This window comes from Chanodichthys erythropterus, chromosome 16 (genome assembly GCF_024489055.1).
Source record: "Chanodichthys erythropterus isolate Z2021 chromosome 16, ASM2448905v1, whole genome shotgun sequence".
Taxonomy (NCBI): domain Eukaryota; kingdom Metazoa; phylum Chordata; class Actinopteri; order Cypriniformes; family Xenocyprididae; genus Chanodichthys; species Chanodichthys erythropterus.
The window spans coordinates 12,791,514-12,807,628 of record NC_090236.1 but is presented as its reverse complement, the minus strand read 5'-3'; the positions used below and the strand labels follow the sequence as shown (position 1 = coordinate 12,807,628).

The 16,115-nt window shown below is 32.9% G+C and overlaps 1 protein-coding gene across 3 annotated transcripts; it reads right to left on the bottom strand.

Annotated features, from left to right (window-relative positions):
* Positions 1-220: 220 nt before the first annotated feature.
* Positions 221-15,366, bottom strand: pgpep1 (pyroglutamyl-peptidase I). Of its 3 annotated transcripts, none has more exons than XM_067362033.1 (6): positions 15,124-15,366; positions 10,459-10,697; positions 8,649-8,701; positions 7,822-7,938; positions 4,333-4,565; positions 221-2,059 (listed from the first exon to the last, which is right to left on the bottom strand). In XM_067362033.1, the coding sequence occupies exons 2-6, from the start codon at positions 10,487-10,489 to the stop codon at positions 1,867-1,869; spliced, it is 627 nt and encodes a 208-aa protein (XP_067218134.1). In that variant the 5' UTR covers positions 10,490-10,697; positions 15,124-15,366; the 3' UTR covers positions 221-1,866. The 3 variants fall into 3 exon arrangements, 2 of the variants coding, with proteins under 2 accessions (XP_067218134.1, XP_067218133.1); XM_067362032.1 differs by lacking the exon at positions 15,124-15,366 and adding an exon at positions 11,856-14,556; XR_010891864.1 differs by lacking the exon at positions 15,124-15,366 and adding an exon at positions 3,735-3,949 and having other exon boundaries at positions 1,923-2,059; positions 10,459-14,558.
* Between the last annotated feature and the right edge of the window lie 749 nt (positions 15,367-16,115).

Here is a 16,115-nt window from a genome sequence, read left to right as displayed (position 1 = left end):
GCAACTGTACATATAATACTTATTAATAGGCCTATATATTTTTAATATGATATGCTAATAAAATTAATGCAACATTTTGTTAAATTTAATTAGAAAATGCAAAACATATTTTCACTAGTGATCTCAAACTTTACTATATTAAAATGTAATGTAAACATTTACATCCATATTATAAATTTAAGATTTAAAAATAATAAAAAATTAAATCCAATAAGGCAGAAATCATTTATTAAGAGCTACAGTTTGTAAAAAAAAAAAAAAAAGGTGAAAAATAAGGAAACATAAAGAGAAAACAAAACAGTGTCCACCAGAATGTGGGAATATTAATGTATACATAATAATGGCCACTTTAACAGATGTCAGAACACTTAATACAATAAAACTGATCAGTGGAAACAAGGAAACGCAACATTAAAGTAATGAAGATTCACAGTATAATCTGGTTGGTTCACTATGTTGCAATTAAAAACTCAAATTCCAGTAAAAACCTTAGAAAAACAAGCTAAAAGCTAAAGAAAGTAAATTAAAACCAAGTCATATGCAATTCATTTTATAAAATCATATAATGGACTGATAATATAATATAATATAATATAATATAATATAATATAATATAATATAATATAATATAATTAATATAATATAATATAATATAATATAATATAATATATTATATTATATTATATTATATTATATTATATTATATTATATTATATTATATTATAATATAATATAATATAATATAATATAATATAATATATGTTTCAAGAGTTTTTTTTTTTTTGTTTGGACCAAAATTCTACAAAGTCCAAAATTCCAGCATTTTCCAAAGAGTATGAAATCAATACAAGGAGAAAATCTCAAAGAACGTCCACTGAGAGAAAACAGACATCACCTTACAATCATCTTACGATTTCACATTTCATATAATTAACAAAAGCCAAACCGCTGATGTCATTAGACCTTGGATTACTCAAAAGGCATCAGGTTTAGGTGTCTTTATGTGTACATAAAATGGTGGAAAAACACATTTGGATCGTACAGTTAGGTTTGATGCAACCCGCAGACACGTCTTGATATCATTGTCCAGCAGGCAGACCATTGTTTTTATCGTGTCATAATTTTAAACTGGCCTTTGCACCTGCTGTGAGAATATAAACTGTGAAATTTATACTCTCTGTATTTGGGGTATATTTGAAAGCTGCAGATGATGGAGTGAAGTTTAAAATTGTGTTAGTTTAGCATCATTGAGATGCTATTATACTTTTTAGTAATATTTTGAATTTTAATGGTTTTAGTTACTATAATAACCCATGTTTGAAACGCTTAATACTACAGACTGTAACACTTTACAATAAGGTCTATGCTGTTAACATAACAAGCATTATATTTCAGCATTAATGTAAACAGATACTACATTTGAGATAAAAATCTATTAGTAAATGTATTAGTTAACTAAGATTAATAAATGCTGTATAAGTATTGTTCATTCTTAGTTAATGTTAGCAAATTAAACTTTATTGTAAAGTGTTGCAACTTAATCTGTTGAATAATGAATTTTAAAAACAAGACACGCCTTGACTGTTTAAATAAATCCTTTTTGTATAGTTTCGACATGGTTTTCACATTAGTATGACGTCTATTTTATGCATTATACCAAATATCTCTGCATGTTTCAAGTATACCCCATTAAAGTGCTTTCCTAATGTTTTGTGCTCAGCCACAGCATTGAGTTTAGCAAACACGTTGATTCTCAAACCAGCTGAACGCTCCTTGTAGGAAGCGCACGAGTTGAGATATCGATGTCTTCACATGTGCATGAACTCTTGAATCCAAACAAGAGCGTATGAGACTCGGCCCGTGTTGTCACAGGTTGTGCAGACAGTGTTTCTTTCCCTTGTTGTGCTCCATCAGTTCAAGCATCTCCAGGACGACGGCTCTGAGGGCACGAGCGAGCTCCTCCGCGCTGTACGGCTTCCCCAGAGGCGGCACATGCACAAACGCAGATCTGCCCTCGCCCAGAAACAGCGACATGTAGTAGGTGTAGTCACACAGATACCTGAGGAAAGAAGATTTCAGAAAGAATACACTTAGTGCTGGCTGGATTAATGCAATTTAAAGGAGTCAGAGCGCACAAGTTCTCAGGCTCACATTTTACCACCCAATTAATCCCAGATGGATAAAATCAAATCCCATTCCACATTCCTGGGCAAAGAAAAAAAAGGGCCAAGCCAAAAATGGCAAAATATTTAGTGGTCTTTTAATGGTCTTAAAGGGGTGGTTACTTTAGTTGCTGTTTGATCAGAAACAACATCTGCAAAGTTACGACGCTCAAAGTTCAATGCAAAGGAGATATTTTCTTTTACAGAAATCGCTTATATAACAAACAGCTGGTAGGGACTACAATGAGCTTCTTCCCAGGTTAGTGACATCACTAAACCTAAAATTTACATAAACCCCGCCCCTGAGAACACATAACAAAGGGGGCGGGGCCATGTTGGGCTGCTTTAGAGAAGAGGAAGAGTTGTTGTAGTCGAGTGTTGTTGACATGCCGTCATTTTACACCGGACTGCTTCACAAACGAGGGTCAATTCAACACAAAAGATGAACATGACGGCACATGCTAGTGGATGAGTTGAATCAACTCCACAGCAACTACATCAATTTATCCACTAACCATTCAGAAACGTCTAAAAGCTGTAACTTCTTCCTGAGTCTCTCCATTATTGTCTGACTCTGGTTTGAACATAAAAGGCTGAACAGTTTCTGACATTTTCAGCGAGTCTGAGGTGATCAGCGCTGCTAACTTGAGCTCTTGAAACTCCGCCCTCTTCTTGGGAGCAGCAGCTCATTTGCATTTAAAGGGACACACACAAAAACTGAGCGTTTTCGCTCATCCTCAAAAAGTGACAAATTTAACATGCTATAAAATATTATCTATGGGGTATTTTGAGCTAAAACTTCACATACACACTCTGGGGACACCAGAGATTTATTTTACATCTTGTAAAAGTGGCATTATATGACCCCTTTAAAGGGGTTAGTTCACCCAAAAATGAAAATTCTGTTATTATTTACGCACCCTTGAGTTGTTGCAAACTTGTATGAATTTCTTTCTTCTGCTGAACACAACAGAAGGTATTTTGAAGAATTTGGGTAACAAAACAGCTGATGGACCCCACTGACTTCCATAGTATGGGAAAAAAATACTATGGAAGTCAGTGGGGCTCATTAACTGTTTGGTTACCCAGGAAAAGCATACATTAGATCTGTTCATCATATAAAGCAATTGTGCCTCTTCAGAAAAATTTTGGACTTTTTGATAATTTTGGACTATTTATGAACTTTTTGTGTCACTTGTATAGTGGTCAATGGAGGAACAGAAAGCTCTCAGATTTCATTAAAAAGATCTTCATTTGTGTTCTGAAGATGAACGAAGGTCTTACAGGTTTGGAACGACATGAGGGTGTGTAATTAATGACAGAAATGTCATTTTTGGGTGAACTAACCCTTTAAAGGGGTCATGAACTGAGAAATCAAATTCTCTTTGACTTCTGACATATAAAGAGGCCATCATGCATAAGAATATCCTGTAAGTTTCAGAACTGAAAACTTCTTTATTAGTCCAAAAACAGCTTTTATTGTTACCAAGCCCAGATAACGACTTCTTGTGGAATGTGCCTCTTTATTACGTAATATTGCGACAAAAGACAGCCTCTGCAGAAGAAAATCACCTCATACTCCAACATTGCAACTTTAGCCCCGCCCACCGTCATGTTAGTGAGATGAGAGCACAGGATCACTTGATTGTGTTTTTGTGCTCTGCTAGAACAGGTTTTCCTGCTTGAATGTTGATTATTCTCCTCATATTCTCCATTGTTGCAGCTCCTCTCTTCCCAGTCTGTCAGTAACGCTCTTTTTAGTTCCTGTCTCCATGAAGCCCCTCCTTCTGAAAAGCACAATGTGCTCTGATTGGTCAGCTGGAGCAGTGTGTTGTGATTGGTCAAGTGCTTCAAGCATGTTTGGTAAATGTCCCGCCCTTTACCATAACCACCAGTGTCAACACACTACTAACTAACTCAAACAGGCCACGCCCCTTTATTCTGCATATGACTTATTTAAATTAGGAATATTGTGACGTGTTCGTTACTGGAAGAAGACTACAATGGAGGCGTTTCAGGGAGTTCAGAAACACTGACACTGATATAGAGAATAACTCCCACTGGAGGGACTTTTTCATGCTCAAACAGCAACATTACACACTAAAGAAAGATGAACACGTAAAAACACACATAAAGAGCTTTTTACTCCGTGTTAGAGAAATGTCCATACCTGCCGGCATCCTTCGATACAGACACAGAGACCCCAAGCCCAGAGGAGTTGACTCTCTTACAGACCGTGTCCATGTCTATGACAGAATGAATGCAGTCCGGCCCTCCCTCCATACAGCAGCGGGACTCAGGACAGAACCTGCAGTTGTCCAGCCGCATGTAACCCTGGTTGTGACCGCACTGTTCCAGTGTTACTGTGGTGGCCATCCCGGAAACTCCAACGTGGACAACTAACTTTGAAAAAGCAGAAAGATAAAATAAGCTTTTATTTAAAATAAATAATTATTGCTAAAACGTATTATTAATAGGGCTGTCAAAAATTGTTAATTTCTGTGGTTTAACATGTTAAAAATAATTATATATTTTCCCCACATCCTTAAACTAGTGTTACAGTATATGATCACACGGTCTGTGTGCTGTAACAGCTCTGTGAACAGAGAGAGGCCGACCGAGGACAATCCACATTTAACCAGTAATTTATTACTTAGGCTATTTAAATTTTAAAGATTTAAAACAGATTTGAATGTGGTTCGAGGATCGACTTATCAGAGCGGGTGGACACACGAATAACAGTCTCTCTCTCTTTTTTTTTTTTTTTTTTTTTTTTTTTTAAAAATGGTGATACCCTGAAAGTTTGCCAATTTTGATCGATGCTCATTTTTTCTCTCTCTGCTACACACATCCAGAGCTGCTTTTCCCTATGTCTGGATATAATGTGACATACAGGGGGAAATTATTCATGTATGCAATTTTCAGCAAAATCATCCCGACGACTCTAAAATATAAATCATTATTATAGGTTAATCAAAGTGTATTTGGGTTAAGACAAGGTTTGAAAGATGGATTTTTTGCACTCTTAATAAAAATATTAATAATATTTTGTTATTTATAGTGTAGCTTTAAGATGAATAGTATGGAAGCTTGTTTCCGCCACCGAATAAAAAATAAAAAAGGTAATAGGGACTTTTATAACTTGCAATTGCAAGTTTGTAACCCACAATTCTGAGAAAAGTCTGAATTGTGAGACAAACTCGCAATTGTGAGAAAAAAAGTCAGAATTGTGAGAAAAAGTCAAAATTGTGAGAAAAAAAGTCAAAATTGTGATAAACTCATAATTGTAAGAAAAAAAGCCAGAATTGTGAGAAAAAAAGCCAGAATTGTGAAAAAAGCCAGAATTGTGAGAAAAAGTAAAAATTGTGATATATAAACTTGCAACTGTGAGAAAAGTCAGAATTATGAGAAAAAAGCCATAATTGTGAGAAAAAAGACAGAATTGTGAGAAAAAAGACAGAACTGTGAGAAAAAAGCCAGAACTGTGAGAAAAAAGCCAGAACTGTGAGAAAAAAGCCAGAATTATGAGAAAAAAGCCAGAATTGTGAGAAAAAAGCCAGAATTGTGAGAAAAGGTCAGAATTGTGAGAAAAAAGCCAGAACTGTGAGAAAAAAGCCAGAATTGTGAGAAAAAAGCCAGAATTGTGAGAAAAAAGACAGAATTGTGAGAAAAAAGACAGAATTGTGAGAAAAAAGACAGAATTGTGAGAAAAGGTCAGAATTGTGAGAAAAAAGACAGAATTGTGAGAAAAAAAGCCAGAATTGTGATATATAAACTTGCAGTTGTGAGAAAAAAAGCCAGAATTGTGAGAAAAAAAGCCAGAATTGTGAGAAAAAAAGCCAGAATTGTGAGAAAAAAAGCCAGAATTGTGAGAAAAAAAGCCAGAATTGTGAAAAAAAGTAAAAATTGTGAAAAAAAGTAAAAATTGTGATATATAAACTTGCAATTGTGAGAAAAAAAGCCAGAATTGTGAGAAAAAAAGTCAAAATTGTGATATATAAACTTGCAACTGTGAGAAAAAAAAGTCAGAATTATGAGAAAAAAGCCAGAATTGTGAGAAAAAAAGTCAAAATTGTGATATATAAACTTGCAATTGTGAGAAAAAAAGCCAGAATTGTGAGAAAAAAGCCAGAATTGTGAGAAAAAAGACAGAATTGTGAGAAAAAAAGTCAAAATTGTGATATATAAACTTGCAACTGTGAGAAAAAAGTCAGAATTATGAGAAAAAGTCAGAATTGTGAGAAAAAAGACAGAACTGTGAGAAAAAAGACAGAACTGTGAGAAAAAAGACAGAACTGTGAGAAAAAAGACAGAACTGTGAGAAAAAAAGTCAGAATTATGAGACAAAAGCCAGAATTGTGAGAAAAGGTCAGAATTGTGAGAAAAAAGTCAAAATTGTGAGAAAAAAGACAGAATTGTGAGAAAAAAGTCAAAATTGTGAGAAAAAAGACAGAATTGTGAGAAAAGGTCAGAATTGTGAGAAAAAAGACAGAATTGTGAGAACAAAAAGTCAAAATTGTGATATATAAACTTGCAATTGTGAGAAAAAAAGCCAGAATTGTGAGAAAAAAAGTCAAAATTGTGATATATAAACTTGCAATTGTGAGAAAAAAAGACAGAATTGTGAGAAAAAAGACAGAATTGTGAGAAAAAAGACAGAATTGTGAGAAAAAAAGTCAAAATTGTGATATATAAACTTGCAACTGTGAGAAAAAAGTCAGAATTATGAGAAAAAAGCCATAATTGTGAGAAAAAGTCAGAATTGTGAGAAAAAAGACAGAATTGTGAGAAAAAAGACAGAACTGTGAGAAAAAAGACAGAACTGTGAGAAAAAAAGTCAGAATTATGAGACAAAAGCCAGAATTGTGAGAAAAGGTCAGAATTGTGAGAAAAAAGTCAAAATTGTGAGAAAAAAGTCAAAATTGTGAGAAAAGGTCAGAATTGTGAGAAAAAAGACAGAATTGTGAGAAAAAAGACAGAATTGTGAGAAAAAAAAGTCAAAATTGTGATATATAAACTTGCAACTGTGAGAAAAAAAGTCAGAATTATGAGAAAAAAAGACAGAACTGTGAGAAAAAAGACAGAACTGTGAGAAAAAAGACAGAACTGTGAGAAAAAAGACAGAACTGTGAGAAAAAAGACAGAACTGTGAGAAAAAAGACAGAATTGTGAGAAAAAAGACAGAACTGTGAGAAAAAAGACAGAATTGTGAGAAATAAAAGTCAGAATGGTGAGAAATAAAAGTCAGAATTGTGAGAAAAGTCAAAATTGCGTGAAAAAAGTCAGAATTGCGAGTTTAAAAAGTTGCAATTATCTTTTAAATTTGTTTTAGTCCGTGGCAGAAACAAGCTTTCATAGAATAGTACAATTCATCATAAAAAATAATGTGCGAAAAAAATCATTTTAATTTTACCAAATGTCTACATGCAGACTAAGCATTATAAACAATTAATATAAAATATTATATTGATTATTATATTAAATAGTAGCATATATAGGCTAAACTACATTAAACATTTAGTATCACCTTAAAAAATTCAGTTCCTAAATGTTTACAGGTAATGTTTATGATTATACCAATATGAACAAATTTAAAACAACACAAACAGGCGGTTATGCACAAGCACGCATGATTTTCGGGCAGATAAAGTTACGCTACTTGTGGGAGGTGCTGTTTCCACAGAGACGGTAGAAGATTCTGGACCGCCTGATACTCCACAGGAACTTCAGCAACATGAAGGTTTATATCGTCACCCAAACCCAGTTTCTCCAGCTCCTGAGAAGGGGAAATTTTGCACAAGAAAATGTTACTGCACAGAGGAGACTTCTCAACTTATACTGCATCAACTTCGCCTCAAAAGTTTCTACTGAAAAACAACAAAAGTAGACATGAGTCAATAGACACATAGTAAGAGTCTAGAGCTATAAACTGAATGTAGATTGCAGCTCAAGCGCTGAGAAAGAGCTGAAATTCAGATTAATGTGCGTTTCTTTTCTGACACACACTGTAATGTCGACCAATCACAACAGAGTGACCAATCAGAGCAGAGCAGGCTCTCAGAGAGGCAGGTTTAGAGTGACCAGTTGCTTTATCGAACCGTTTGTGAGAAAAGAGCTGATGCTGCAATGTGTATCATGTGAAAATTAAAGTGTTTTTTGACCTTGGATGCATGTAAAAATGTTGTAGGACACTACATTAGCAACCTTTAGCATAACAGCACTGTTGATTATCAAATGTCAAGTAATGTCATTACTTTGATAGACTCATCTCTACTGATCAGAGAATAATTCCTGATTGCAACTTTGAAACAAGCATTTTCTGTAAAGCTACTTGGAAACAATATGTATTGTGTAAAAAGCACAATAATAATAAATGTGAATTGAATTTTACAGTTATGCTAAAGTCATGCAGAAACAAACACAAGTGCAGATCACAGTTCATGGTTGATCTGATCCGCTCATTTCCTACAGGTGCAAATATCATACCTGTACTGCCACCCAGCTGGCATTGACCGCATGTTCACCAAACGGTTCGAAACCTACAGAAACATAGAGAATATATATAGAGAATATATATATATACATATATACACACACTGGCTTCTGTCATTCTACAGTCATAACACTTGTTTCTTCTCACATTTCAACTCAAATCAATATTTAATGTCCATGTATTTATTTATTTATTTGGTAAGAAGCTGTATGATCAGCAGAATAATATGCAAACAGGCAGTAATTATTACCCAATATTAAAGGTGAAACATGACTTCTCGGCTTCAGATGACTGTACATTATCATCAACTTCTCTTTTATAGCCGTTACACCCTTTAAACTCAGTCTAATAGGTTTTCAAGCTGGAGTCAGCAAACCTAAACCTTGCAGTCCAGAGTCTAAGACTGGATTTAATCAGTAACCGCATTTAAGTTTCAGATGAGATGTCGCCATCAATAACCTGTACAGTTACAGTACAAATACAGAACCAAGCAACTTTATTATTTACTTCACTGCACAAAGGACAGATATTCATTATTATATCTCTATATTTTTATCATCAACTCAATCAGGAAAAATTAGCATGATTATAAGATTTAATTTAAATGAGCAATGATGATGGAAATCAGACAGTAATTCCATTTTGCTTTATATTATAGTACTGAATGATTATACAGCCATATACAACAAACATGGTTATTATAATAAAACTAAAACTATTAAGAACAAATCTGTTAATTAAAATATTTATATATATATATATATATATATATATATATATATATATATATATATATATATATATATATATATATTTTTATAATAAATTAATATAAATAATGAAACTAAATATAAATATTAGATTAAAACATTTTTTTAAACAGAAATGTTGCCTTGACTAACTTAAACAAGTTTAATGTGAAGCACTAAAATAAATAAAAACTAAAATAAAAATAAATTAAAACAATAATAATAATAATAATATAAAAAACATGAAATTTCTAAAAATGTAAAACTGAAAATATTATTAATAATAAATAGATTAATATAAATAATGAAACAAAATATAAATATTAGATAAAAAAATCTAAACAAAAATCAGAAATGTTGCCTTGACTATAACTAACTGGAAATAAATAAAAATTATTATTAAAATAAAAATAAATTTAAACAATAATAATATAAAAAAACATAAAATTACTAAAAATGTGAAACTGAAAATATCAAATAAAAGTATTAAAATATCAACATTACTGAAGCTTTATATAAAATATACGATGTATAAATATTAATAGAAACTATAAATGATACTAAACAATATACAGTCTCTAAATACTTCAGAGAATACCATAGTAAAGTACTGTAGTAAATGTCCAAACAAACATAATTTAACATATGCAGTACAGTAGATGTCCCAAAACATGGTAGTACTATGGTAAATATAAAAATTGAAAATGAAACTTTGTATTAATATGGTAATCATATTATCATAGTAATAATAAAATACAGTAACTGTAGAAAAGAAAAGAACACAGTGTTCAAAATGTACACTACGATACTTTCCGATTCTTTTGTTAGTGATGTTACATCGAGATAAACAGATGTTTTATGCATTTCATTCTTACATTTAACTCCAAATGACTTTCCGTTTTAAATATTGATCATTTGTGCGGCATGAAATCGATTATAATAATAAGACTAACAGAAGCAGACTGTCACTAGAAAAACTCTTAAAACTGAAACAAAAACCACATGATCAATCAAAACATTCCTGTTTCCGCGGAGAAGGCTTTCATTATTTTACCTGTCACGATAACCGTCTTCTTCTGCTCCATCACTGTCAAACGAGCGAGTTTCAAGGAAGAGCAGAATAAAGATCATCAGAGGAGATCTTCACACACTGACATAAACACACATCATGATGACTCTTCCTCTCGCTCTGTCTGAACTCAGATTTGAGGAACCGGTGGACAACAGCGCCATCTGTTGCTCTGGATTCTTCGCTCGCTCTGGCTGTGTTTATCCTCGTGAATGATTCAGTTACTTAAAAACAAAACAAAAAAACCTTTCAACACTTTATATAAACACTTGAAGAACATTATATAAATGCCTATGTTGTACACTTATTATCTTAATAATTATGTTGGCTTGAGAAAGCCAACGTTCTGATGATCTGCTACTTCAGATTTTTATAATTTTGAGACTAAATTTGTAAATGCATGTCCTCCTATCTATCTATCTATCTATCTATCTATCTATCTGTCTATCTATCTATCTATCTATCTATCTATCTATCTATCTATCTATCTATCTATCTAATCTATCTATCTATCTATCTATCTATCTATCTCTATTAAATCATGGTAAAAATGCTAGCAATATGCTAATTCATGCCAGCGGCATGCTAAAATATGCTAGCAATGTGTTAATTCATGTTAGAAACATGCTAAAACATGCTAGCAATGTGCTAATTCATGTCAGCAACATGCTTGGAATGTGTTAAATGTGCAATATGTAATATTTTTGCAGTAAAATATCCAAAAACCACTAGGCCAGTGTTACATATTTTGTTTTGTTCACTTGAGTACTTACAATATCCCAAATGTTTCCAACTATTTTTAAATCGTGAGAAAATTGCAATTTTAACCAAGGCTCCGGGACGTGTGAGGAGTCGCCCGTCAATGGCGTCATATCCGCGTTACCCTCGGTTTCCGGTTTTATTTTTGTAGAAACCATGAAAACACCAAAGACGCTTTAATATATTACATGTTTCAATAGACAAGGGAACAACTGTTTTGATATATTTACAGACAGAAAACTAATTATTGTTATATAGCTCAACACGTTTAGTCTTATTGTTTAAATCTAATTTTCTTGATGTTTTGCGAGTACCATGCTTTACCATGCCTCAGAGAAAAACACTATTTTGTCAAGTAGCTAACATAGCATAATCAGATGCAGCTTTATTTTTAGTAACAATAATACAGAATTTTCTCCATCATACAATACGTTTATAATTAATTGCATGCCATTTATCAACAAGCCATCCAGCATTTAATCTGATATTGTAAAATCGATCTATCTTACTGCAGTGTTTAACAGTGTCTCACAGCAGCCGGCGAGTGAACGCACAGAGTAACGTTATAACATCATTTTCAACACTCTCAAATGTATCTAATATGATAAACAGAGCTGCGTTACCTCATACTCATGACCGGAAAAGCGGAAGCTTATGACTGTGTCATAATAAAAGTCCCGCTGCTCATGAGGTGTGTGTTGTGCAATCACTCCAGCTCCTCGTTCAGCTCCACAACACTCGCACTTCATACTACAGTAACATAAATAATAGCATCCATGAACATGATTTCTTCCCGACTCCAATCCCTATTCTTTTGCACCATCCGCTGAGGTGGAGACCACATGTCCCAAGATTCCACTCTAAATCTTGGCGTCATCAAGCTACACCTTTGTTTTGAATAGGCCTCTGGCGACCTATAGCAGACAGAATTACATATTGTACCTTTAAGTCTTGTTTGAAACATGCTAACAATATGCTAAATATTGTCAGCAACATGATAAAACATGCTAGCAATGTGTTAATTAATCCTAGAAACAGGCTTGCAATGTGTTAAGTCTTGTTTGAAACATGCTATCAAAATGTTAAATATTGTCATCAACATGCTAAAGCATGCTAGCAATGTGCTAATTCATGTTAGAAACATGTTTACAATGTGTTAAGTCTTTGAAACATGGTAGCAATATTTTAAATATTGTCAGCAACATGCTAAAACATGCTAGCAATGTGCTAATTAATCCTAGAAACAGGCATGCAATGTGTTAAGTCTTGTTTGAAACATGCTAGCAATATGTTAAATAATGCCAGCAACATGCTAAAAATGTGCTAATTCATGTTAGAAACAAGCTAGCAACATGTTAACTAAGAGCCCGTCCACACGGAGACGAGTTTAGTTGTACACATAAAAATTTTGTATCATATTGGCGTTTCGTCCAGACAGATCTGACGTTTTGGGAGCCTGAAACTGCTATTTTTTGAAACCGAGTCCCAGAGTGGATAAATACGAAAACGACACCCTTGCGTTTCCGTGTGTACAGCCAATCCGTATATTTTGCGAAACGATGTTGTCATCCCCTCACATCTCGACCCTAGTCAGACACTACTACAACAGCAACAACAACAACAACAACATACATGCTAATAATACATCATACATGCTTGTGTTCGTGATGCAGAAGCAACTGAGCCTATTAACTTTACTGAAGAAAAGCTTTATTACTCAGCTTTACTAAAGTTTGTATACAGTGCGCAAGGTTTATGCTCAAGCTCCAAGTGTTCTCCATTTTTAGTGAATTACAGAATTACAGCGCCACACACTGATCTGGCATGTATAGTATATCATTTTGAGTCAATTTCAGTGGTTTTGTGTGTACGCAGATATTTCTTGAGATGAGGAATAAAAAAAGATCGGATAGGGATAGGGACTCTGGCTTCGTGTGGATGTGGCCTAATGTTATCGTTATGCTAAAACATACTAACAATGTGGTCATTAATGTTAGAAATCATGTTAACAATGTGTTAAATAATGCTAGCAACATGCTAAAACACTAACAATGTGTTAATGTTAGAATAATGTTAGCAATTTGTTAAATCATGCTAGCAAAATGCTGCCAATGTGTTAAATCATGTTAGCAAAATGCTAAAACATACTAGCAATGTGGTCATTAATGTTAGAAATCATGTTAACAATGTGTTAAATAATGCTAGCAACATGCTAAAAACATGCTAGCAATGTGCTCTATCTATATATCTCTTTAAATCATGTTAGCAAACATGCTAAAACATACAAGCAATGTGCTCATTAATGCTATAATCATGCTAGCAACGTGTCAAATCATGTTAACATGGCAAAACACTAACAACGTGTTAAAGTTAGAATCATGTTAGCAATGTGCTAAATCATGTTAGCAACATGCTGCCAATGTGTTAAATCCATAGACGGTTAAATCATGTTAGCAAAACATACTAGCAATATGTTCTATCTATCTATCTATCTATCTATCTATCTATCTATCTATCTATCTATCTATCTATCTATCTATCTATCTATCTATCTATCTATCTATCTATCTATCTATCTATCTATCTATCTATCTATCTATCTATCTATCTATCTATCGATAGACTGTATTGCCTTCAAAACCTTCAGACTTTAAGCTTTTAAACTTCTTCAAACTCTCTGGTCAGGCTTTCTCATGCCAACAAAGTTTATCTTGACAAACTTTTTTATCTAGTTAAACATTAACATGCACTTTATATTGCATTTAAATAAAGTTAGGCATGAACAAAATGGCACAGAGGCATATGCACCTTATTTCTGCAAAGAACTGTTGCTCTTTTGAATGATCTTTGCCTAAACATTAATCAACAAAACATGCATGGACCTGGTTTGCTGTGGAGTGATTGGTGGTTTAGACATGTGTGCCAACACCCATAGCTGAGATCTGGTCCAAACCGGTTTGTTTTAGCTGGTCCCTGTATCTTTAAAAGAATGGCTTCCCATTGTGGTGTTTATACTTAATCAGCAGTGTTCCTTCAGGCCCTGAGCTGGTGTGTATTATGAGGAAGTGAGGTGGAGACTTACATGTGCTGGAAATTTATTGAAAATGCTGCCAAGAAAATATAAATTAGGATATTTCAATGGTCATAACCAGATCTAGGAGGAGAATTTCAGTCAAGAATCAGTCTGCTCAAATGAATAATAAATGACTGAATAATTATAATAAATAAATGGTATTTTACTGTTGTTAGAGATTGAATAAATATTGTAAAATATTTTTCTAAGTTGTTAACCAAGCAAAGGTTATTGAACTAAGTTTTACATCTACCATTTCAGTCTTTCTACTTCAAAACTTCACATTTAATTTAATGTGTTACTTGCTGTTTGTTTGTAATTATTTCTGAAATAATAACCTGTATATAAAAAATAGAAAGTTAATGGTTTACGTATTAGATATTTATTAGATATGTATTAAATATTCCTCATACTATGGAATATTTTATATATGGTACTAATTATATTATATTATATATATATATATTTATATTAATAATATATAAATAAATAGTAGTTCCATATACACACACACTTATGTTAGATGCAATTAATCGAATATACGAAATATATAATATTCCATTTTTATTATATATATATATATATATATATATATATTATAATATAATATAATATAATATATAATTTTTTTTTTCTTTTTTCTGTGCACATAACTATCTGTTGTACTCTTATTTTTATCTGTTGTACTCTTATTTTTCCTCCTTTTGTAAACTGCAGTTTCTAAAGCTAAAAATGCTGGAAAAATTGCTCTCTCTTCTTCCACCCACTCATGCAGCATGCACTGCAGCTCTGCACATCCTCACCCCCGCTTCATTCACCTGCCTCTGCGTCAGACCCCATGTCAGCATTGCCATGGCAACGGATGATGATGCTGCTTCTATTCTCTGATGCAGACGTCATCAGCTCCCATTCAGATTTGCGCATATATTCTCTCGCTTTCTCACACTCACTGCCTGCAGCGTTATTTATAGAAATCCTACGGCTCGCCAAAGCAGCTAATTCAATTCATGAATTCAATTTCACTTCAAAGCATCGTCACATCCCTAAAGACTATGATTTCTAAATAAAGTGGCCATGTTCCCTTCCCTTCATTAAGTGATATTTGCAAAGTGATAATCTCAAAAGACAAAAAAAAACTACAGAAATGTTTTGTTGCAACTATTTATATTTTGCAGTAATGCATAAAATAAACTAAAGATAAATAACAAGCTCATTATAACATATGAGAAATAAAAGAAATATGTGTTCGACTAAACTGAACTGCAACAAATCCACATTTAGTCTCATATATACAGTGAGTTCTGACAACCTATTCAACTGTACGTTATGCAACACATATCTAGGTCTCGCAACCAAGACTTTAAATGCATTGAAAAGCAAATTATTTGGAGTATCTTCTTTCAGAACAATAAATCTGGCTATATCCATTATGTCATATATCTGAAAAAACTAAAATATTCATCAAATATTGTAATACTGTCTTCGTATGTCACATGACTACTACAATGCAAAATACATAGGCTACATTACAAAAATATTTTGTCCAAAGGCTTTAATAATAAAAAACAAAGATATAACATCCAAAGTATGTAAGGTAGTACAACTAGATCTCTTTTATTGAATACAGAAGGTTTTAATTATATTTTGCTACATATAAAAAGGTATTTTAAAGATTTTAGAGTGTCAAAAGGTCATTCGGTTTAACCATCCAAAGGTCAATAAAGCCATTTCATTTGTGATTAAAATATCTTAAAATGTAATAAATGTATATATTTTTTTATTCTGGCATAATTTTATAACATCATATATC

Excerpts from the sequence above, each read along its gene's own strand:
- pgpep1 (XM_067362033.1), bottom strand. The coding sequence starts at position 10,489 with ATGGAGCAGAAGAAGACGGTTATCGTGACAG. Across the intron at positions 7,939-8,648 it reads CCAGCTGGGTGGCAGTACAG|GAGCTGGAGAAACTGGGTTT; the intron begins GTATGATATTTG and ends TCCCCTTCTCAG. Across the intron at positions 2,060-4,332 it reads GTATCGAAGGATGCCGGCAG|GTATCTGTGTGACTACACCT; the intron begins GTATGGACATTT and ends TTCTTTCCTCAG.